Raw genomic sequence first — 21,964 nt, forward strand, 5'->3', positions numbered from 1 at the left:
GATTTCATGACCCCATCTTCCACAATAGTGGAAGGAACGTTATTGGCGGGCTGTCTGTGGCTGCTGAAGTGCATGAATGCCTTCCAGCAGTCTTTCCTCGTCCTCTTCAGACTGCAGATCAGAGCCAAGCGATACAGCCTCGACATCAAAGGCTCTACAATAAATCCGAGCTTCGCTTTTTTGCACAGCCAAAGACGCCGGAATTGCGATCATTAGCTCTGAAAGTTCGAGGCGTCTCTATATTGTGTAAATTCCATAGCTCGGCTTTTGGATTGCGTAGCTGTTGCCCATCGTGCAATCACTTGATGTGAGAGCACAGGCAGATATGACGTAAACCATTGACAAAGCATTTTTGCTGGTCTACGTCGTGGCTTTTCGCAGACCGAGGCATCATATATTCCGATACACAGATTTATGGATAGATTCTACTGCCAAGGCTTTCTCGATTCGGTTAAAGTGTGCTGTGGAGATGATCTTAGCATAGACCGATTTCAGGACGAATGACGACCAGGTACTGTAGTAATACTTGCAGGCAGAAAATTTACATTAAAGAGCTACTACCTTATAGGTTTACCCATCTAATAAACACATCGTGGGGGATATTATTATGTCCTTTTTGTGTGGCCACAGAGTGAGGTACAGCTTCAACCTGCTGATGAAATATACTATTACTTGCCCATTCCAGCGGGCTTCACACTTCTCTTGCCGGAGTAACCTCATCAACGCACCCATGAAACATTCTATGAGCTGAAAAATCATGCCTTTCTACCAGTTGTGGAGCCACTGCGTTTACAGCAGCTTGCAAGCCGGCCTTGCCGCCGCAAAAAGGCGTTGTGCCAGCACCTACCTACAACGCCAGAGGGTCTTTCCCCAATCCTGTTTCTAAACATAAACAAATAATTCAAGAGCTGAACACCTCGATGGAAAACGGGAAAGTGTTCTAGGGCAACTTTACATCACACTGCATCCACAGCCGGTGGATGAGCAACAACACATGCTCTGAGCCATGCAGTGCAACCAGATGAAGTGCTCCATCTATGGCCTCCGTAAGAAGACTCTTGACAGACTCAACGCAAAAATACGGAGTTCTTGATAGATTCTCAGTAAAACCGTCGCCTGACCCTGCACACACCCCTCAGAGTTCTCGACGAGGGGAGAAAGACAGCCAGCGTGCGAGCAGGTGCATCCCAAGAGCACTCGTCTCACTTGACAAATAACTGGACGTAGCACCTAGCGCGCACGCAAACCACCCTGCGATTTCTTGTATCGAGCTACCAGTACTCTGCAGTAAGTAAGTCGTGCGACTAGGCAATCCAAGTAGTCAATTCTTTACTATTAAATTAACAACTGTGATTGGTGAAGTAAAAACTGTTCACAAGTGCCTCAGCTCGCTATACCGTATTACGGGTTTGACCAGACATTGCAGATTTAGGCCCCGACATGTTTAGAGACCTTGAAATAAGCGTTGCAGGAGCCGTCGACACTTGCTCGTTAGAGGCGATCTCTGGCTGGGCGCGGCTTTTGCATTGTGCAAGTGCGTCACGGTATGTGTTTTTTGATGCCTGGTTCGACTCCCTAGGGGGATCCCCAAAGCAGTTGAGCACTCGCAGCCATTTACGTATGCGCCCATGATGAAGCAAAGGTTGCGTCACGAGGGATGACGAGACGCAGCCTCCAAGCTGCCTATACCCTGCTGGAGCTGAATCTGCCTCTAAATCCCTACACCGTAATGCCTCTATGAAATCTTCCTGAGCACGTACTGGATAGCCTCGAGACGTCGCAACAGTCGCAGGCAGCGCCGCGTTCAACACCGTGCCCCCCTGCGGCTGGTGCGTGCACGTGTCTGACATGCTTTTAACGCTCTGTGAGTGCCATTCGCAGAGCATCTCGGTGCGCTTTCGTAGGATCGCTTGATCTCGTTGTCTGGCTGCCCGTGCTGCCTCTCGCTTGCACTTCTGTCCCACTTCTTCGGCGTGGCTAGCTGCCCGCATTTCGCGTCGCGCAGAATTGGTGTTCTATGAGCTACACCTAAGGAGCAAAGCTCTGAGCTGACTGGCGGCGCAGTAGCCGTGATACGAATGTATACCAGAAACGACGCATGCATGTTGGCTAGCTCGGCCCGCACACTGCGAATACGGAAAAATGGGGGCATGAAGGAAGACCCCCCTTGCGCCTTTATTTACAGCATTTTGTCGAGGAGTAGGAAGGCGGAGAGGCTTGCCAGGAGGGACTGGCGACTTCGGCAAACCGTGGAGACTTACAGAGCATTGTTCTCAGACTTGGCGATAGCATACTGCACATGGCCATCAATCTACCGCAGCCCACACGCCAAAGATACCGAGAGGAATCTTTAGTTGTTGCCCGCAGAAGCAAAAAGGCTAACGTAAGAACCGCGGATTGGGGCGTATTCCCTGGCTGGGCGCCTTTTTCTGGCTTTGGCGCAAGAGGCCGTTTTTCTGTGCGGCTGACAAAGACGGCAAAAAGCCGCTAGGAGAAAAAAGCAGCAAAAAGCGACACGGCTTTCGTACGAGGCGCTGCAGCCGGACGACTTCTGCTCGACGCCACAGAGTGCTGTTGCTAGTCTGCTAGCTGCAGCGATGTGCTTTCCTCTGCGGAGACAACAGCATTCGGGACAGAGTCACCTTTTGCGGCCTTACAGCTGCTGCGGCTGTAATGACAAAAGCAGCAATCTCCGTCAGCAATTATTTGTTGCACCGATTCTCGAGTAATGCCGTTTTATGCCGGGCAGCGTTGCCGCCTCTAGAAAAGCAAAAGGGGCCTTAATACGTGACGTTCTGGCCATGCGTATGCTTGGCGCGCTTTTTCCGCTCCTGTGCGACTTTGAAGCGGTTCGCCTTAGCTGTCGCTGCCGTGGATGGTGCTGCAGAAGATCTTGGTGGAGGCTGCGGCTTCAGTTGATGCTCCGACACTTTCAGGCCGGGGGGCAGCTTGCACGGCAACACCACCCTAGTGCCACTGCTGTTGCTGCTGCTGCTAAAACGGGCTGCATGCAGCCGCAAGAAGTGCTGCAGCTCCGTCTTCCCCCATGCGAGCACTTGGAAGGGGAGTCGTCCGACATGCATGGTGCAGGCGGCGCCGCATTCGGAGGCCTCCCTTCAGCCGCTTGGCGTCTCCAAAGCAAGGAAAGCACCCTCTATCTACTTTATCGCTGCCGTAAAGCACTGTCTTAGCCGCTAAAATAATAACCTCCGCAGCAGCAGCAGCAGCGACGGCTCCTGCTCATCAGATCACTTGGTCATGCGGCTGCTGCCCCTTGACCTCCTGGCTGCAACGCAGGCGCTGCCGCTGGTGCAGTAAATTCGGAACGCGCGAAAAAATACAGCGAATTTCATAGAAACGAGGTAGTCAGGGTGGGTGTCAAAGACGCTCCGTACCCGCCTGCTGCTAGCAAGCAAGGTAGCACTCGCGCATGCAACAGCAGGGGGCACCACCTCTGCGGCTTGCTTGCCTGCAGACCGACCGACCCGCAGCAGCCAGGAAACGGCGCAGCCGTCTGCTCATTCCAGCTAGCGACAGAGTCGGATGCTGCTTTCTTCACAGAGTGTGTGGCTGTCTGGACCCCTTTTCCACGCTCCAGCGCGCAGGCAATCCCCGCTTGCTCGCGGGAGGGGAGCGGCCTCGTGGGAAGGCCACACCCCAAATCTACAGAGGGCCTCCATCCACCAGATGCAGAGGCACGAGCGGCTCGCAATGTCTGCAGCAACCGGCGAAAACGCGGATAGGGGGGGCCCCCCCCGGGGGGGCGGCCACAGGGGGGGGCCCCCCCGGGGGGGCCCCCACAGGCGCGGGAGAGGGCGCGGCTCTCGGGAGGGCCCTGCCCACTGCGCTGGGGGCCCCCCCCGAGGACTAGCAGCCTCCTCGCGTGCTCAAGAAGCTCAGGCAGAAACTCCGCATGCAGCGCATGCCGATGGCAGCACGACTCGAGGGAGTGCCCGTCACAGAGGTGCTAGAAGACCTACTTCGCACCAGCATCATCAGCAGCAGCAGCAGCAACAGCAGCATCCTCATCAGCAACAACATCCTCATCGTCGGCAACAGCAACAGCAGGAGGCCAGCGACATCGTCACCATCGACGCATGCCGAGTATTTGTAGAGGGGGCTGTCACGGCAGGTGCCTCCATTGGGGGGTGCCCCTCCCCCCAAACGCAGTCTCAGCCGCCTTATCCTGTTCTGGAATGCGTGGTTTGCTGCGAGGAAACACCCTGTCTCGCCGTAGGCTGCTGCAGCCACTTCTGCTGCTGGATGTGCGCCGTGCGGCTGCGGCTGGGTCCTCGACGTTCACGGCACTGCCCATTCTGCTTTTGCAACACGCCGTTGTTGCTGCTGCTTTTTACCGGTGAGGCGCGTGAGCGGCTTTCCGTTGAGCCGCCTCTCGAGGCGCTGCTCAATCCCCCAGTGTATGCAGCGGCTGCTTCCTTGAAACTTCCCCCCCACCTCCTTGCCCCCGAGGTAGGCCTTGCCTTTTCTTCTGCAGCCGTTCGCAGGCATTGCGAGGCGCTGCTGCAGCTGCGCTGCTGGCAACAACCGTGCCGAGACAGCTGGCTGTTTTCGTATGTCTTTGCCGCGGATCTTACGAAGCAGCAAGAAGAAATGAATCTCGCAATCGCTGCGGCTGCGGAGGCGAAGCGACGCCCTCTGGAGGCCCTTGCTAGAAGCGCTAGAGGCAGCAGCAGCAACAACAACAGGAACGAGAACAACAGTGATGAGACGCTCCTATTTACGGGGCCTCTGGACGAGCCGCATGTCTTTTTGTCGGTGCCTCAGCTGTCTGTACACCTCAGCAAGCAACATGCCCTGGAGCTCTGCAGTGTCTGTCTTTTGGGTCGCAGCGAGCAGCTCCTGGTGCAGCAGCAGTTGCTGCCGCGCCCCCTTTATAAGCTGCACATGCAGCAGCAAACGCGGGGCCTCAAGAATTCAAGTCCCGCTGCTGCCGCTACTGCTGGGGTGTCTGTACACCCCAAGTGCAGCGTCTGTCAGGAACGCACAGTTGACGGAGACGCGTTGCTGCTGCACTTCAGAGACTGTCACTTCTCCTGCCCTCTCTGTGAACAGGAGTACCATCGCGCGATGGCCGCTGCAGCGGCGGCTGCTGACGCGGGGGCATCAGAGGCGCCTCCTTCTGCAGAAATCGTGCCTGTAAGACGTGGTCACTGCATTTGCTGTTGCAATTAATAGTGCTGATTATGCTGATGATGATTATGCTGATGACGATGATGCTGATGTTGATGATGATGATTATGATGATGATGATGATTATGCTGATGATGATCATGCTGGTGATGATTATTATGCTGATGATGACTATGCTGCTGATGTTGATGATGATGATTAAGCTGATAATGATGATAATGATAATAATTATGATGATTAAGCTGATAATGATGATAATGATAATAATTATGATGATTAAGCTGATAATGATGATGATGATTATAATTCTGATGATTAAGCTGATAATGATGATAATGATTATAATTATGATGATTAAGCTGATAATGATGATAATGATTATAATTATGATGATTGAGCTCATAATGATGATGATGATTGTGAAGCTGTTCTATTGCTGCTGCGGAGCTTATGGCCCGGACGCCGCTGCAAAACGCTCTGCACTTGCTGTTGCTGCGCTGTCTGCAGGTGTTTGGTCAGATCGAAGAGCTGCAGCATCATTACACGCAGGAACACTATCCGTGTCCTCATAGAGACCTCTGTCCGCTTACGGTGTATCGGAATCTCACGGATTTGCACATGCACATTGCTGCCGTCCACGGCGGCAACAGCCGACCAAGCAGCAGCAGCAGAGCGATTTCCGCTGCAGCTGAGGCGAGTCGGGGTAGGGGACCCCAGCAAGTTTCTCCGGCGAGCACTGGCAACACATTTGGCAGCAGTGCAGGCCCAGTGGCACTAGCCTTGAGAGCCGACTATGCGGCTTACCGGAGGCTGCTCATCAGCTATCTTCGCCAGCGAAGGTCTCATCGGGGAGCTCCTGCGTCTGCTGAAGCGCACGCCGCTGGACGAGCGAGCATTGCAGCAATTACGACAAGCCTCCCCAGCAGGAGCAGCGGTAGCGCTCCCGCAAGAACTTCAGGAGAAACACCGACGTCGGGGGCAGCACCAGCTGAAACAGCCGCTGTTTCAGCAGCTGAAACAGCCGCTGCAGATCCGGATAAGTGGCAGGAACAAGAGCGCGAGGCGCTTACCCGCGGTGCATGCGACAGCAGCAACAGCGATGGCGGCTTCCGCTTGCCTCCAGGACTGTCGTCTCGTGGAGTCTTCTGCGAAACAGCAGAAGGGGCGCGAGGAGGAGGGGGAAGGGCAGGAGCAGCCAGGGTAGCAGGAGCACCTTCAGATCCTGCACACCACGCGCAGCAGCAGCAACAAGAGCAGCTGCAACAAGAGCAGCTGCACAGCAGCAGCAACACAGAGTCTTTCGTATTTGTCGCTAGCGAGAATTCGAGGGATGCGGCATTGCCCTCCCCCAGAGAAGAAGCGATTGCCACTGCTGATGCAACAATTTCAACGCCAGTCCAGGAGTATTCGGCTGCTCTGAGCAATCAGGAGGCTTTTCTCAGCTGTGTTCCTCCAGGTGCTGCTGCAACGTGCAGCAGCATTCTTCCTTCTTGTGCTGCTCTGCAGCAGCTGCGAGACGCGCTGCCCCTGCTGTCTCAGCAGCGGGAAGCTGCAGCCGTAGTGGCAGCTGCAGGTCGCACTGCTGCCCTCACAGTACTGTTGCTTCCAGACGAAGACAGCAAGCGCATATCTCGCCTGTACTCGGATCTGATGCAGCACCTGCTGCAGCAGCAGCAGCAGCAGCAGCTGCGCAGCATTGCTGCTGCGCTCACAGCAGCCGATCAGATGCTGCAACAACAGCAACAGCAACAGCAACAGCACCAACAACAGCACCAACAACAGCACCAACAACAGCACCAGCAACAACAACTTCTTCAAGGATCTAGAGCTAAGGCCCTTCTAAAGCAGCAGCGCGAAAAACTGTTTGAAGATTTTGTGGCTCACAGTGTCTGCATCCTCTTTGGCACTTCCTGCTCCAGCAGCGCCAGCAGCATGAGCAGTGGGAAGGGTGACATGTTGCTTCTCCGCAACGTTGTGCAGTCTGCGAAGACAACGCTTCCAGAGACACCGCAAGGCTTGCTGCTGCTGTGTCTCTCCTTGGGGGCGTCCAACTCTTCGAAGCGCTTGCTGCTCGCGGAGGCGTTGCAGCGCCTCGCAGTTCGCATGCAGCAGGAGGAGCAAGCGGGGAAGGAAGGCGAGCAGGGGTGCTTGCCAGAGCAGCTTGGTAGCCAGCTATCGCTTGGAGGCGTCCTAGGCATCGGCTCTGCTGTCTGTACTCCGACCATGCCTCCTGCGCTTCCAGTTTGTTCTCCCGCTGCATCAGCGTCAGCGCAGCCTCACAAGGAGCTGCTCGGCGATCTAGCTGTCTGCGACTTGCCCTTCACGGCTGCCACTTCCTTTCTCGAGGCACTGAGCTTCCTTTTGCGGCACATCCAGTCGCAGCAGCAAGGGGAGGGGGGTCTTGCCAAGCAGCAGCATGGGCAGCAGCAGCAGCAGAAGGTGAAAAAGGGGAAACTGCTGCAGCAGCACACGCAGCGCCTCAGGCAGAAGCGCCTTGAGACAGGAAATGTTTGGGGAGTGCAGTCTGAACAGCGACAGCAGCAGCAGCAGCATGAGCAGCAGCAGCCGCAGGAGCTGGAGCTCGATGCCGCATGCACTGGCGATGCCATTGCGCAGCTAGTTGCTGGACGCTCACGTGTAAGAGAGATTCACTGCCGCTGTTTCTGCCGCAGGCTGCGCGCGCCGATGTGGCTGCCTTCGCTACAGTGCATGCAATTAGTTGGGCTGCGAATGCTGCTGTTGCCGATTTTGCGCCTCGCAGCTAGAGATGCAGCAGCTGTCGTTGCTGGCACGCGACCTCTCCCCCTTCGTCACAAATACAAAATTCTTGGAAGACTGTCAAGCTCTAGGGTTCGTGCCTGCTGCTGCATGCGACTCTCTGCCGCCCGCGTCTTTAGGGGCGTCGTTTGTAGCTAGCTAGCGAGTTTAGCTAGCTAGCGAGTTTAGCTAGCTAGCTGGCTTGACCAACCTTTGTGGAGGCTATTCTTCCCGGCTTTGTCTTCTCACATGACGCCTGCATGCATCGCTTCTTCTTCGTAGCTACAGACGCGTCAAAGAACGCTTCTGCTGGCGGCTCAGTGCTTGGAGAGCAGAAAAGTGTGTTTTTGCAGACCTGCCTTTTACTGCGCTCGCCGTGGCGTGGGGGGGGCGGAGAGCGCAGCTTCTTCCGCCATCGCTGACTGGCTGCAGCGCTGCTGCAGCGTGCTGTCTGTAGCAACAGAAAAGGATATAACTCTCCTGAGCCTCTATACGGATGCATGCTCAACTCGTCTTCCACACGCCGGTAATTCCTTCTTGCTGCTACTTGCTGTTTCTTGCTACTACTTGCTGCTTCTGGCTGCTTCTTGCTGTTTCTTGCTGCTTCTTGCCGCTTCTTGCTGTTTCTTGCTGTTTCTTGCTGCTCCTTGCTGCTCCTTGCTGCTTCTTGCTGTTTCTTGCTGCTTCTTGCCGCTTCTTGCTGTTTCTTGCTGCTTCTTGCTGCTTCTTGCTGCTACTTGCTGCTTCTGCGGTTGGTGGTAAACGTTGGTCTGCACTGTAACGTGCCTGTTGCTTGGCGTCAATAATGAGCTAGTACTTTTTAGGAGGCTGTATACCTATGTATATACATAGGTATACACATTTATATATATATGTATACATATTTATATTTATGTACGTGTGCGAGTGCTTTAATGTGCCGGATTTGTTGTTATTGTTGTTGCTGCTGCAGATTTGCTGCAGGCTTTCCCAGCCTTAGAGCCACGTGTGAGGATAGAGCAACGGCCACTGCAAACTGCTGCAGTCAATCCTATTTGGTGAGTCTTTATCTCTTTGTTTGTACTTCCTGCGGCTGCTGTTGGCGCTGCTCCTTGCGTCTTATGGGATCCCCACAGCGGTTCTTTCTCCCTGCTGCTGAGTGTGACCACTACGACGCTTTGTTTTTCTTTTTGCCTCTTTTGGGAGGTGCTGCGGAGGCTTTCCAAAACGTGTTGGTGTTGGTGCTGCCCCTGCGTTCTTGAAGGCAACACAAATCTCGCCGAGGGTTCAACGCGGCAGAAGACTTCCCCTCACTGCCGCCTAGCAGCAGCACCAATAGCAGCAGCAGCAGCAGCAGCAGCAGCTATGTGAGCGGGTGGAGTCGAGTGTCGGTAGAAAGGAAGACCCCCGAACCTGCTGCTGCTGCTGCTACTGCTACTGCTGCTGCTGCTGCTGCTGCTGCTGCCCGACAGTCGGCTACTGCACACATCCCACCCGCTTCGATCAGTGAGGAGCACTTCCCTTCTCTACCGCAGCAGCAGCGCAGACAAAAACAGCAGCAACAGCAGCAGCAGCAGCAGAATTGGGGCCTTAAGAAAGATGGCATTGCGTCGCAAAGTAAGATCCTGGCTCTTTACGTGGATGCCTCCTCCAATCTGCTGGCATTCTTGGTGCTTTTTTGCTACTGCTACTCCTATTACTATTACTGCTACTCCCATTGTTATTACTACTATTATTATTACTGCCACTGCTATCATTATTACTGCTACTCCTATTATTATTACTGCTACTACTTTTACTACTACTATTATTATTAGTGCTACTACTATTACTATTATTATTACTACTATTATTGCTCCTAATACTGCTGCCTAATGCCTCGCTGCTGCGAGCTTTTGAGGCGCTGCCGCAAAGTGTGCAAGGTGTTTGTTTGCACAGGACTGACTTGCAGCGCGTGTACTTTCTGCAATCCTCGGGGACGCACTCGGTGTGCTGTCTGCAATTCGCCCTTGGATATCACCGGCGTCAGCAACAGCAACAGCCTTGCCAGTCCCAACAACAGCGACAGCCGTGAGAGTAACAGCAGCAACCCAAGAGCCCTTGGCGGCAATACTCAAGGCTTTAGGAGTAGCGGCGCAAGAGAGCACCAAGAGGCGTTTCCTGCCCTGCAGGATGCAAACAATCGGAGTTCAAATCCTCAAAAAACACAGCAGCAGCAGCAGCAGCGGAAGCCCCTTACTCTCGCCGACGTCAAATCCCCCAAGACCACCAGGGGCAGCAGCAGCAGCAACACAGGTGCGTTTATAAAAATATATATATTACTCTTTATCTCTCTCTCTCTCTGTGTGTGTCTATGTGTATGTTTTCCTATCTCTGTGTGTATGTGTGTGTGTCTATGTGCATGTTTTCCTATCTCTGTGTATGTGTGTGTGTGTGTCTATGTGTATGTTTTCCTATCTCTGTGTGTATGTGTGCGTGTCTATGTGTATGTGTGTGTGTCTACGTGTATGTTTTCCTGTGTCTGTTCATACTACGCACGGAAATCGGGCAACAATACCCCACATCCACACCTCCAGCAGCGGTAGAGGAAACGAGGCATCGTAGAGGAGTTGCGCTTGTGTTTGCGGGTGCGCTGCAGTTGCATGCCTGCAGTGTACGTACGCGAACAACCCATCACGGAGGAAGTGCCAATTATGCGATTCTCCACTGCCCTAGAGGTCATCCTGTGTGCGTCTGCGAGAGCCTCTCGCCTCCTCTCCAAGCAGCAGAGAGGCCCCTGAGTGAGTGTTCTTCTTAGGGGAGAAAGTTTTCTTTCGCCAGGGTTGGTGTGTGCCTCTCGCGAGCAGACGTGTAAAAGCCTCTCTCGCTGTCGCTCAAGTGCGCCTTTTAGAAAAGGGCCACTGAATCCGCTTTAGAAGAGTTTTTATAAACTAGGCAGAGGGCTTGGTACTACTACTACCAGGCAGCACGAGGCACGTTTTGCTCGTGCCTGTTACCGATGCCCCTTCTCCGCCTTGAGGCAGCTTTTTAGCCCCTTCTGACACTGCTAGAACGGGTGCGTCAGCCGTAGCTGCATGCAGCAAATTCAGACTACGCTGGAGGGAGAGAGGAGGATATTTAGAATGCAACTCTACGCGCATGGCGGCAAGTGAGTAGACCTGTTTAAGACAAGGGACGTTTCACGACATCCATGACGGGCTCTGTAGGGAGGAGGAGCAGAGAGAGACGGGAGAAAAGAGAAAGAGGATAAAAAGGAGGGAGGGAGAGGCGTTCGCGTGGGATTTTTAGCTGCACCACCAAGAGACTTCGAGAGCGGGGGACGCCTGGTGCAAAAAAAAAAGAGAAAGAAGGCGTTTACAAAAGAAGAGAAAGGAGGCGTTTACGAAAAAAGAGCTGTGCGCGTGTGTAGCTTGGCGGGGTCTGCCTCGGCGGGAGGCAGTCAACAAGACTCGCCGCTGCGTTCGTCGTGGGAGGAGGGAGAAGCCTTGCTAGAAGAAGCGGCCGCTGTAGTCTCCGCAGCGTGGCTGCCGCGGGTGTGCACTGTCGAGAGACGAAAGTCGCCATCCATCCATCGTAGACACCAGCAGAGGGAGGCGGGCGAGAGAGAGGCAGCCCCCCAAGGTAGCACACTGCTCGCGACTTTCCCTAAGAAACTGACGCATGCGCGGCGCCTCCCTGCGCTGCCTTTGAAACTTCTGCGCGGCTGGCCGTTAGGAAGCCGCTTCCGCCGAGCCTAGCTGGGGAGGCACTTGGAAACGACTGAGCAGAATAGTTCGAAGTCTACCGAGTCTGAGGTTCCCCCTGCGGAGCGAAGCAGCTGCGAGGCTCCATCTTCGCCCAGACGCAAGCCGACATTCGAACTGAAGGCGTTTAAATCGGCGGCAGTGACACGGCCGTCCTTGTCGCTGTCTAGATACGCGAAGACTGGAGCCAGCGCTTCGCTGGGGGGGCTCGATATCTGGCGCTCAATGAAGGCTAGGAAGGAGGGAAAAGACAAAAGAGGCGCTCCCTTCGCATCGCGCACCACATCTGGAGATCCAACGCCAGCCACCTCGGCTAGCAGACAGAGGATGTCTGCCTCAGACTTGTCTTGCTTCAGCGTCTCGTTCATGAAGGCAGTCATGTCTGCGAGTGACACACGGCCGTCCTTATCCTTGTCGATGCAGCGAAAAATCGCCTCCAGTTCGACGGTGTGCGATCGCAGGCGGGAGGTCGCTGAAGAGCCCCCGTTTCCAGAGGGGCCCCCCCCCCGCGCTTTAGAGGCCCCTGTTTGAGCGCGTGAAGCGCCTCTCCCATCAGCAGGGGATTTCTTCGACGCAGTCAACACGCCGAGAGGAGCGGCTTTAGAAGCGCCGAGAGGAGCGGCTTTAGAAGCACCGAGAGGAGCGGCTTTAGAAGCGCCGAGGGGAGCGGCTTTAGAAGCGCCGAGGGGAGCGGCTTTAGAAGCGCCGAGGGGAGGGGCCGTAGGGTCCAGACGCGACATCAGGATCGGGGTGTCTCGGAGAATGCGACGAATAAGGAAGGAGGCGGCGCAAAATGCAGCAGAGTGTAGGGGGGGAGGGGTGGGATGTGTGGCGGGTGTGCCCGTGCCGAGCAGCTATGGGAAGCTGTACAGATACGCGGGAAGGGAGGCGCTGCTTCCAGGCCAGAACGATGAGCGGGGGAAAGCGGGGGAGAAGGAGGGCTGACGCGTCTTCCTAGTCTCTTTTCCTTAAAAAACGCAACGGTGGAAGTTGCCGATGAAGCCTTCTAAATCCGAGGATGCGCCTGAAGGGAGGCCCTGACTGCGGCTGGGAAGCGCCAGCAGCTGCTGCGTTCAGTTTGGCTTGACCCGGCAATACGCGCGAAGAGGCAGAAAAACTTGGATTCTAGCAACAAAACATTGAAAGAACACACACACACACCTCCCCTAGAAGCCTCGAAGAGAAATCGCCGGCCTGCCCGGAGCGCCACCGTGCTTGCCGCGCAAGGGAGGGTTCTCGGGTGTGCATGCATGCATGCAGCGTCAAGAAAATGTATTTCAGAGTCCCAACACAATACGAGTTTGCGGAGAAAACGGAGGATCTGCTGCTGCTGCGGCATTCGCTACTGCATCTGCTGCCGCTGCCGCCCCGGCTCGCTCGCCAGAGAATTCAACACGAGGCGAGAGGGGGGCTGCAAGGGGGGGTAACGGAGGGCTCTGCTGCTGCGGGTGCCGTGAAAACTGCTTCCAAAATTATTAATTAAGTCGCAGAAACAGGATGCTCGCGCTTTTTGCGGGAACGAAGCGGGGATTAGGGAGGAGCGGGGCCTAGCGCGCGTTAGGACGGGTGCGTGGTGGTGACTCTTAAGACCAGTGAAGTGCAGGCATTGCAGAAGCGACACATAGGGCCACCCTTTGGCCACGTTCACGTCTAGAGAAGTGTGCGTGTTTGTAGCAAGAGCAGGAGCTCTAGAGGACTGGGGTGGGCAGCACTTCCTGCCCGTTGGACCCCTTAAAGAAAGGCGACCGCACTTTGACTGGTTTACTCAGAAGCGTCGATACACCGAACGCGTCCCTCATCCCCTCGCTGCACACACACACACACCCACCCACAGTTGCTGCTGCACTCTGTCTCTTTCGACTGCCCACAATGGAGAGCGTTGGGAGGCCTCCCGAAGAACGCCGCGAGGAGGGACCCCCAACGGTCCTTCCTGCTGAGCGCGTAGGTTCAGCAGAAGCGACAAGAGCCATCCCCGCAGAAAACCCCACAGAGACGTGTGAGGCCTTTGTCCGCCTCGCCGGTGAGGAGGCTGCCTTGTTTGACGGCACGGTTGCAGAGGCCTTAAGGAAGTGGTACGTGTGGCAATAGGCACCGCTAATTGCGCAAGCGTCTTTTCCCCGTGGCAGATTTGCTGATAGGCAAAGTGTCCAGGGGGCGTCGCCAGGAGAAGGCGGGGGTTGGAGCCCCTCTCAAAAAAACATATACATACACACACACAAACACACACACACATACATACACACACACACACACACACACACACACACACACATACATACACACACACACACACGTGACACGTTAACACCGCAAGCCGCACAAAAAGTCCCTCAGGGAGACATATATAGCCTGCGGGCTTTCATATACGCTATATCTACATGCATATACACACATATGCAGATCTAAGGCGTGAAAGCAGGCAAAAGCGAAAGCGTCTGCGAGCCAGCCAGCCCGCGCGTTCTACGGCGCTTTAGACAGAGGCGATTCCTCGAGATGCTGTGCGCGGCGTTTTCGCCTTTCATGCTACATGTGGACACAGGGGCCTCTTTGACAGCCTCTCTGTTGGCTGCTTCTTTTGCTGTTATCCCCCCAAGGGGACTGCAGCAGCAGCTCTCATTTCTCAGCTATTCCTCTCGCCAGCGTTCCAAGCGTTCGCTGCCGAAAAGGGGCTGGAAGCATTCAGTGAGAAAGGCCACATGCATGCAGCGGCAGAAGAATCGTAAATATCCAAGGGCATAAAGCACTGCAAAAAGGCCTCGTCGCAGGGTGCTTCTGCTGTTGGGCTGTACAGGCAGCTCTTCCGCCTCAGATTCCATGCAGTGGAGCGAACTGCAGTGTACATCCACCTCAGCCGAGCCGCTCTTCGAAGCAGCACTCCGTGTCGGTGCCATCAAGGAAGACGGTAGCATATGCGGACGCCTTCCTTACTCCCGGGACGGTGCGAGTGAAATCTTCTGTCGGTTGGTTTTGAAAGGGTTACCTATGCGCTTGCCAGCAAACAAAAGGGGGGCAGGGAGCACCGATGCATGCGCTTGTCTGCAGCGACAACACGTACTGCTTGCAAATGTGCCTGCAGATATCTTTATAACGGACGCCCTAAGGGCTTCTCTGCTGCCACCAGCAGAAGACATGGAGACGCCTAGCAGCAATACCAGTGCCCTGCCCCCTGAGATCACGCAGGAGCTTTTTTACAGGATTTTTTCGGTTCTCGTCCTTGGTAAAGGCACAGCACATCCACAGGGCCCCACCCCCCCACAAAGAAAGTCTCTCGCACACGTCGTGGCTCGCCATGCCCGTTTATCCCCCAAATTTTCATCTGCAGAGAACCGTTTGACAGACATACATACACATACATACACGTCGACATACAGACACACACACACATACATACACAGACATACAGACACACATAGACTAAAAGAGCATCTCACAAAAGGAGCGAGGTTCTCAGTGTAATCGAATTGCACACCCGTTGATAGACACCGTCAGCTGCACGGCGTGTACCGGCAGCAGAAGCAAAGGGGACGCGTAACCTGCACGACTCTACCGTGATGCGCGCTTTTTTCAGGGGGGGCTTTGAACCAGCATGAAGATAACGTGAAAGTAAGTGTGTATCTCTACCGGAAAAGCACATAATAACACGCCTCCGCTGCGTCTCATACTAACGAGTGCGCGGTGGGGTGCTGCCTGTGCAGCCCTATCTGTCTGTCGCCACAGCCTTGTACAAGAAGCTCGTGAGGTAGGGGAATGAGATTCCCAGGAAGTCGTCATTCACTGGAGGCTTTTACCCCCCTAATCCCCCCTTCCCGCTACCCTTCCCCTCGACTGCCCCCACTGTTTACATCCCTGCTGCAAGAAGTTCTACCAGGGCAGCGTGTTTCTGCGTTGCTGCTTGTGCTGGCGTGCGAGCACTGCGAAATCGCGCTCACGGCAACTCCGCGTGGCAGCAGGAGTCTCTGATGAAGCTTTCGAAAACTAGGCCAAGCGCAGAGGCCACATATGTCGTAGCCGTTTTGCCGTTGCTTGCGTCATTACAGCTGCAGGAAAACGGCGACGAAGACGCTAGCCATCGACAGCAGAGCCTTTGAGGTCCTAGGAATCCGGAGAGGCAGCTGCGGAAAAGGGGACTGTCTCCCCCCACAGCGCTCTTGCAGCTTATTTAAGTCTCTTGACCCCCGATGCTGCTGTCTCCTCATCTGCGACACCCTAAACCGGTGAGGCGGCATTGGAGGGGTGCTACTGGTACAGCAGCAACAGCAGCAGCAGCAGAAGCAGTAGCATTTCCCCCTAGCAGAACTAACTGCTGCTTGCCTCAAATTCGACTGACCCTAGGTGTGCCTGGCTGTCGACCTACACTACAGCATAGCAGCCCAGTAGAACTACAGGCTGCGCTGGCACTTTATGCCCATGTAGAAGCCGCTGCAAGCGCTCCAGTTGGAGCAGCAGCTCGTTAGCAATTGCTGCGCAGCCGGCGCTTCTGTGATTGTGCGTGCAAAGGTTGGTGTGGCTGCTGCATGTGGAGGTGTCGGCATGGGCCTGAGAGAGTAGCTGTCAGAGCACCCTCCCTCCCTTCCTCCCTCCCCCTTCCAACTACTACGCTTCGCAGCGACATTTACCAACTAAACCTCGGAGCTTGAGGAGAGAACGTTCGGAGCAGCAAGCGCACGGGAAGCCGCAAGCTCCTTGATAAGGGCCGCTACGTCCTGAGAGAGGCACAGAAGAGGGCACAGGAGGGAGGCGCTAGCGCCACTGCAGCACCGACTACAGGCACGAGATGGGTGTTTCCCCCTCCCCCCTTCAGAGTGGTCAGCAACAAGGAATTCAGGAGGCCAAACATGACTTCGCAGCAACTTTGGGGTATCATCGCGAGAAAACGCTCCCCTCAAGCGGCTCCACCTATGCGCATGCATGTCTCCCAGCGTCTCTCAGCGAAGGGACGGGGGGCTGGCAGAGGATAACACTTGCACATGGAGGAGGGAATAAGCAGGCACGCGGAAAGAGGCCATCATGAGGTCTAAAGGATTTTCTGTTGCTGCCTCCGGCGGAAGGCGTATTTACCTGGTTTGGCTCTTGCGAAGAACGTAAGTCTCGGATAGTCTGCCGCACCAGCCGCAGCAGCAGCCTCGCTACAGCATGCACGCCTTTTTCACGCGTAAAGGCAGGGTCAAGAGCAGTCGCCACAACGATAGGCAGGAGTGCAGGTGGAGTCTGCAGCCTTGAGCCCACCTGGGCAGTCTTCGGAAAGAACGTCTCGCCAGCAGCATCCAGCAGTGCCGCTTCGTTTCTCTCAATAAGGGGGCCCCCTACCGCCAGGTGCTGGGGCCCCATGGGTGCTCCCGATCCTGCGGTAGCTGCTGCTCTCGCATCCTGCACCTTCTGAGTCTGCTCTACCTGAAGCAACATCAGAAACAGCCGCGATGCCGCGTGCAGTGGCGGCAGATTCGCAAGACTAGAAAGAGACAGCAAGCGCAAGTCCAGCTGCTAAAAGCTTCTGCACGCAGGAAACAAAAGGCGACGAAGTGCAGAGCAGTCTCTCTCTATGTATATATATATATATATATCTCTGTCTCTGTTTCTCTCTGTCTTTATCTCTATCTCTCTCTCTCTATCTCTATCTCTCTATCTATTTATCTCTCTGTCTAGCACAGAAAGAAGCAGCTATGAGGCACCCTGCGCTTGGGTGGAGCAAACGCAGACGCGATCTCCCCCCCTTTAGCAGCTGCTGCAACTTTGCAATGAAGTACCCCCTCGCAGCAGCCGCAGCACATGCAGCACCTAGTTACATCTTTCTCACGCTACGGGAAAGGAGGGTAGAGACGCCTCCCTTGAGAGAAGCGTCTCCTTCACAGGGAACGAGCAGCAGGAGATGCGAAGAGGCGCGATAATGCGCTGCAGGCAGAGAGGACGCGCAAACGCAACAACGAGGGAGGCAACTCTCTTCCTCGTACAGGTACTGTCACCGTGTATTACACGCGCAAAAGAACCTCCTTTTAGCTGCTCCTTTTAGACGATCCTGTCGAGATTCAGAGAGAGAGAGGGAGAGAGAGAGACAATGAGATGGCGATATTGTACATGTGGTCGGCGCAAAAGCGACAGCACTTCAAACGTGCAGCCCACCACTTTGAAAAGCCCACCATTAGTAGCCGTTAGTGTCACTTCAAGACGATGTGAAAAGAAGCAAAGAGGGCGCACAGCTTCATCCACGGCAACCTCTGAACTCCACATATACATATATATATACATACATATATATATGTATATATACGCCAACACAGCAGCAGCAGCACAACCTTAAAATTGCAGTAAACACCCTAAATTCTAGGCTTCTTCCTACCAGCCTGCGGGGTGAGCACAAAGAAGGTGCGTCCCGAAGCGAAGAAAAAACAAAGTTTTCCCCTCTCTCCCCGCTACCCCTAACCACCAAACCACCAAACCAACAAGAGACTCCCCCCGCCTTCCCCCTCGTCTGCCCCCCGTAGCATCTCCTACTCCTTGCGCAACTCAAGGGGCCCCTTCAAGCGTCTCCCGAACCTAAAATAACACACACCTTTGAGAAGCAGGAAGGCAGCAGCAAAGCCATCGTGATTCTGAAGCGGCCATACATACACCGATGATACGCCGCTGCCGTAATGCCTGTGGAGGACAGAGATACATACGTACATGTGTAGAAATACAATGACATAGATGTATACATATATATATATATATAAATACACGCACATACACACATGTATAAAGTTACACATACAAACATACATGTATGCATACATGTAAATAGATGTAATTACACGTACATAAACATACATACATATATATATACACACAAACACACACACACATAAACACATAAACACACACACATAAACACACACACACATAAACACACATACACACACACACACATAAACACACACACATACACACATACACACACACACATACACACACATAAACACATACACACACATAAACACATAAACACACACATAAACACACACATAAACACACACCTAAGCACACAGACGGCATGCCCCCCCCTTGTATCTCTGAAATTTGGAGACTGAATGCGTGTGGCGCAATAGCTCTTCACACTTCCTGCTCTGTGGAGGCTGCTCACGCGTCTCTGTAAGCGTCGTAAGCCGCATTGAACTGCGCCTCTAGCTGGCGCAAGTGAGGAGCCCTGCAGACATGCAGCCCGTTCCCGCAGCAAGCGGCGTTTGGCGAAGGGGGAGTTTCAAATAGTCACGTGCACTGCGAGACTTTTCACTACGACAGTGAGCAGCGCTCTCCCCCCCCTCCCCCCGCCGCCAGGCAGTGCGGGGGAGGGGGAGGGCGGCTGCTCACTGTCGTTCCCCCGTCAGGTTGACTGCACGCGCAAGCGAAAAACCGCCTTCCTGGGATGATGCTTCGAGAGATCAGGCAGTTGAATACCTCCCTCCTTCAAAGAGGGAGGCACGCAATTGTTGCCTGATCTCTCGAGCACCAGCCCCTCGCTCTTCAGGCACGCAGCAGCCAGCCCGCTTAGCTAGCCGTGCAGCTCGACTGGCTAGCTGGTTGCGACTGCGCTCTCGACTGCCCAGCTCACGGCTTCGCAGCCTCGGGTATGGGCGGAAGCCACGCATCTGTCCAAGGACTGCGAAAGCTAGCTTTCAGCTTGTTGAACGGCGTCGCGATGAAATACTTTCCCACCTGAGAGAGGCAGGCTGCTCGCACAGCGAGGCATTCTCATCAGGAACCACCCCCAGGAGGCTTGGCGCACTTGAAGCCGCGGGGTGCACACAGCTGCGGGGGGGGAGGGGAGATGAATCGGTGCATGCATGCATGCGTGCATGCAGAGCGGCAAAGGGCAGCGGAGGCTTATTATGCACACCTCCGGATCAATGATCAGCTCCGGCAAACCCTGATACTTCTCCTTGAGCAGATTCTCGACTGCAGGGCAGAGAGCCGCTGCAAGAAGGAACAGCACACAACTCATCAAGACAGAGATTCTTTTTTTCTCCGGATGAAGCCCTCTAAGAACGCATGCCCGTCGCTAAAAGCTCTACGCATATGCGCGTCCTGTGCGCCTTTTCCTGCACAAAATAGACGTGTGTCAGTCCTGTGTTGCCAAGAAACAGCGCGGCTAATCAACTTTCTAGCCAACTGTATGGCGCAGTAGTGGGCAATCAACACTGTGCTGCTGCTGGTTTTGATACTGCTGCTGATGAAGCAAATGGTGGTGTCGGTGCTGATGTTAAGGATGCAAATGCTGATGCTCATGCTGATGTTAAGGATGCAAGTGCTGATGCTCATGCTGATGTTAAAGATGCAAATGCTGATGCTCATGCTGATGTTAAAGATGCAAATGCTGATGCTGCTACTTCTACTCTTGCTACTACTACTGTTGAAGATGATGCTGCAAGCGCTCAATTGCCATGTGGGTGTTGAGATGGAGCCCATGCATGTCTCCCGCGGCTAATGGCGCTGAGGTTTACTTGCGCCTCCCGATGGTGCGAGAGATGCTGTCGGTGCTGCTGATGAAACGGATGCGGGCAATGTGCTCCCGTCGCTGCTGCTGCATTCGCTGCTGGAGTTGCTGTGGCTGTTGCGGCTGCTGCTGCCCTAGACACGCTGCATCTCCGGCTGTTGAACCTGCAGCAATCGCTATGTGGCGCCGCACGTTTCGCGGGAGGCAGCACACACAGTGCAACCCCTTAATAAGGCGTGTTATTTCTCAAAGATTTACGGCTCAAGAGCCTCGGCTCTCTTACTGGCGTGCGCAATGCTTTCGTTGATTCTCGAGAGCGGACTTGTGCGTACCAGGCAGGCGGCAAGGTCTGCCGCTTCTTTCTGCTGCCCTGAATAGCCGCTCATCTCCCTTAGGATTAGGCAGAAAGCGGAGTTTTTAATGTTGCGAAGTGTGCGTACACCTCCCTGCCGAGCGTAACTTGCCGATTGACACGACAGCCAAGAGACTTTCCGGAGGCAGCGCATGCGCAACACGGCTAGAAAAACGCATGCCTTCAGTCTTTCGGTCAAGCAATTCGTCCGATTGAAGCCATTTAAAACGTTTACATGCATATATTCACGCACACAATGGGCCTATGTAGGGCTGGAAGCGCATCTTGCCCCGAGGCGAGAAGGCATGTGTGCCCTCGAGCAGAAGCGCCGCTCGCCATTCGGCAGCGCTCGTCTACTGCACTGCGAGACACCGGTGCCTGCAATCATTGAAACGCATGAACAAAACTGCTGCTTTCAGTGTTTTGTATCTCCATTTCAGTGCCTGAATTCCACAGTCTCGAGTTTCCTCGAGGATACCGCTGCCGCATACGTGCAGAGAGAGAGGGACCTCCTCAACACCCCTCACAGGACAGAAGTGCTTCGCCGCGTCAGTGGTATCTTCTGGAAAAAGCTGCACAACACGTAGACAGCGTCCCTATGCGAGGACACCCATTCTCTTAGTTCCTTTCTGCGTAGGCTCGTGGACGTGAAAACAGACACAGCTGCCTACGTACGGGTAGTAGCAGATTTTACGTTGCACGCTGACTGCGCAGTGAGGAACGCCACTGAATGCGCGCATTCGCAAGCACACAGAGGCAACTAGATGCCACGCCACCCTCTCGATAGAAGGATCTCCATCTAAATTTGACGAGCTGGGGTAGTTGTACAGTGAGCCGCATGCGCATACGCATCTGGATACGTCGCATGTAGAATGCAGTTCCTGCTGAAGGGAAAGTGCCTTCGGGGGAATCGTGCTCTGTACGATCAATCGACGAGGGGGGGCGCGTTGCGTTAAAAAATGCACCAAAGTGGAAGGGCCGTCGCGTCGCACACACGAAGGAAAGCGTCCTTGTGAGCGAGAATGCGGGTAAAAGGAGGCAGCAAAGGGTAGGATGACTAATAGAAAGTTTACTCCTGCACTGTAGGGAAGGCAGAGGGGCCCCCGGGGGCCAGGGGACTCATCAGCGCCCAACGGGAGGGTGTCTGCTGGTTACCACGAATCACAGCCATCTGAAGCGCAGTGCACTGCGCAAAAAGCCGCTTTTTTTTGCCTTCTCGCAATCTTGTTGCACGTCCAGTCTTGATGCAATAATCTGAAGCGTCTTGAAACCAGCACCTAGCTCGCTCTCTTGCACAACCCACTCTGACCTCGCCGGATGCTCATTTACCCACGGGTACCTTCAGCAGCAGCCTCTGCAGCATGTCTCATTGTGGAGGCATTGATCCCCCGGTACTTGTTTTTGGCGATTGTGAAGGCCTTTTTGAGTAGATGAAGCCGTGGCAAGAGATGAAAACCACTTATGCCCCGCCGCTGCTGTACGGAGGCGTGCGTTCAGCTCCGATTTTGCACCGTT

General features: G+C 54.5%; 4 protein-coding genes across 4 annotated transcripts; 2 read left to right on the forward strand and 2 right to left on the reverse strand.

The window, feature by feature from the left end:
• Positions 1 to 3,928: 3,928 nt before the first annotated feature.
• LOC113147086 lies at positions 3,929 to 7,916 on the forward strand. Its single transcript, XM_026336364.1, has 5 exons — positions 3,929 to 3,964; positions 4,066 to 4,200; positions 4,399 to 4,651; positions 6,808 to 6,836; positions 7,824 to 7,916. Exons 1-5 carry the CDS (start codon positions 3,929 to 3,931, stop codon positions 7,914 to 7,916), a joined length of 546 nt encoding a protein of 181 aa, XP_026192149.1.
• Positions 7,917 to 8,819: 903 nt separating this feature from the next.
• LOC34622766 lies at positions 8,820 to 12,370 on the reverse strand. The gene is made up of 4 exons (XM_026336365.1): positions 11,635 to 12,370; positions 9,301 to 9,345; positions 9,231 to 9,250; positions 8,820 to 9,137 (listed from the first exon to the last, which is right to left on the reverse strand). Exons 1-4 carry the CDS (start codon positions 12,368 to 12,370, stop codon positions 8,820 to 8,822), a joined length of 1,119 nt encoding a protein of 372 aa, XP_026192150.1.
• A 1,129-nt stretch (positions 12,371 to 13,499) lies between these two features.
• LOC34621650 lies at positions 13,500 to 14,353 on the forward strand. Its single transcript, XM_026336366.1, has 2 exons — positions 13,500 to 13,702; positions 14,170 to 14,353. Exons 1-2 carry the CDS (start codon positions 13,500 to 13,502, stop codon positions 14,351 to 14,353), a joined length of 387 nt encoding a protein of 128 aa, XP_026192151.1.
• A 465-nt stretch (positions 14,354 to 14,818) lies between these two features.
• Positions 14,819 to 20,483, reverse strand: LOC34621651 (F-actin-capping protein subunit beta). The gene is made up of 10 exons (XM_026336367.1): positions 20,356 to 20,483; positions 19,501 to 19,600; positions 19,216 to 19,319; positions 18,748 to 18,810; positions 18,178 to 18,263; positions 17,765 to 17,842; positions 17,425 to 17,519; positions 16,879 to 17,021; positions 16,689 to 16,771; positions 14,819 to 14,946 (listed from the first exon to the last, which is right to left on the reverse strand). Exons 1-10 carry the CDS (start codon positions 20,481 to 20,483, stop codon positions 14,819 to 14,821), a joined length of 1,008 nt encoding a protein of 335 aa, XP_026192152.1.
• Positions 20,484 to 21,964: the final 1,481 nt, after the last annotated feature.

This window comes from Cyclospora cayetanensis, unplaced genomic scaffold, assembly GCF_002999335.1.
Source record: "Cyclospora cayetanensis isolate NF1_C8 unplaced genomic scaffold, CcayRef3 CcayRef3_contig_123, whole genome shotgun sequence".
Lineage (NCBI taxonomy): Eukaryota > Apicomplexa > Conoidasida > Eucoccidiorida > Eimeriidae > Cyclospora > Cyclospora cayetanensis.

Bases quoted from the DNA above. Each gene is read 5' to 3' on its own strand.
- LOC34621651 (XM_026336367.1), bottom strand. From the start codon at position 20,483: ATGAGCGGCTATTCAGGGCAGCAGAAAGAAGCGGCAGACCTTGCCGCC. The intron at 19,320-19,500 runs GTGTGCATAATA...TGCCTCTCTCAG, and splicing joins AGCTGATCATTGATCCGGAG to GTGGGAAAGTATTTCATCGC. The intron at 14,947-16,688 runs GTAAATACGCCT...GGTTCTCTGCAG, and splicing joins CTTCGCAAGAGCCAAACCAG to ATGAAAATTTGGGGGATAAA.
- LOC34622766 (XM_026336365.1), bottom strand. From the start codon at position 12,370: ATGTCGCGTCTGGACCCTACGGCCCCTCCCCTCGGCGCTTCTAAAGCC. The intron at 9,346-11,634 runs GCCTCCCCAGCT...GTCGGGCAGCAG, and splicing joins CTGCTCAGTCGTTTCCAAGT to CAGCAGCAGCAGCAGCAGCA. The intron at 9,251-9,300 runs GTTCGGGGGTCT...CCGCTCACATAG, and splicing joins AGTAGCAGCAGCAGCAGCAG to CTGCTGCTGCTGCTGCTGCT.
- LOC113147086 (XM_026336364.1), top strand. From the start codon at position 3,929: ATGGCAGCACGACTCGAGGGAGTGCCCGTCACAGAG. The intron at 4,201-4,398 runs GTGGTTTGCTGC...CCGCCTCTCGAG, and splicing joins CTTATCCTGTTCTGGAATGC to GCGCTGCTCAATCCCCCAGT. The intron at 4,652-6,807 runs GCCCTCTGGAGG...GATCTGATGCAG, and splicing joins GGCTGCGGAGGCGAAGCGAC to CACCTGCTGCAGCAGCAGCA.
- LOC34621650 (XM_026336366.1), top strand. From the start codon at position 13,500: ATGGAGAGCGTTGGGAGGCCTCCCGAAGAACGCCGCGAGGAGGGACCC. The intron at 13,703-14,169 runs GTACGTGTGGCA...ATGTGGACACAG, and splicing joins GCAGAGGCCTTAAGGAAGTG to GGGCCTCTTTGACAGCCTCT.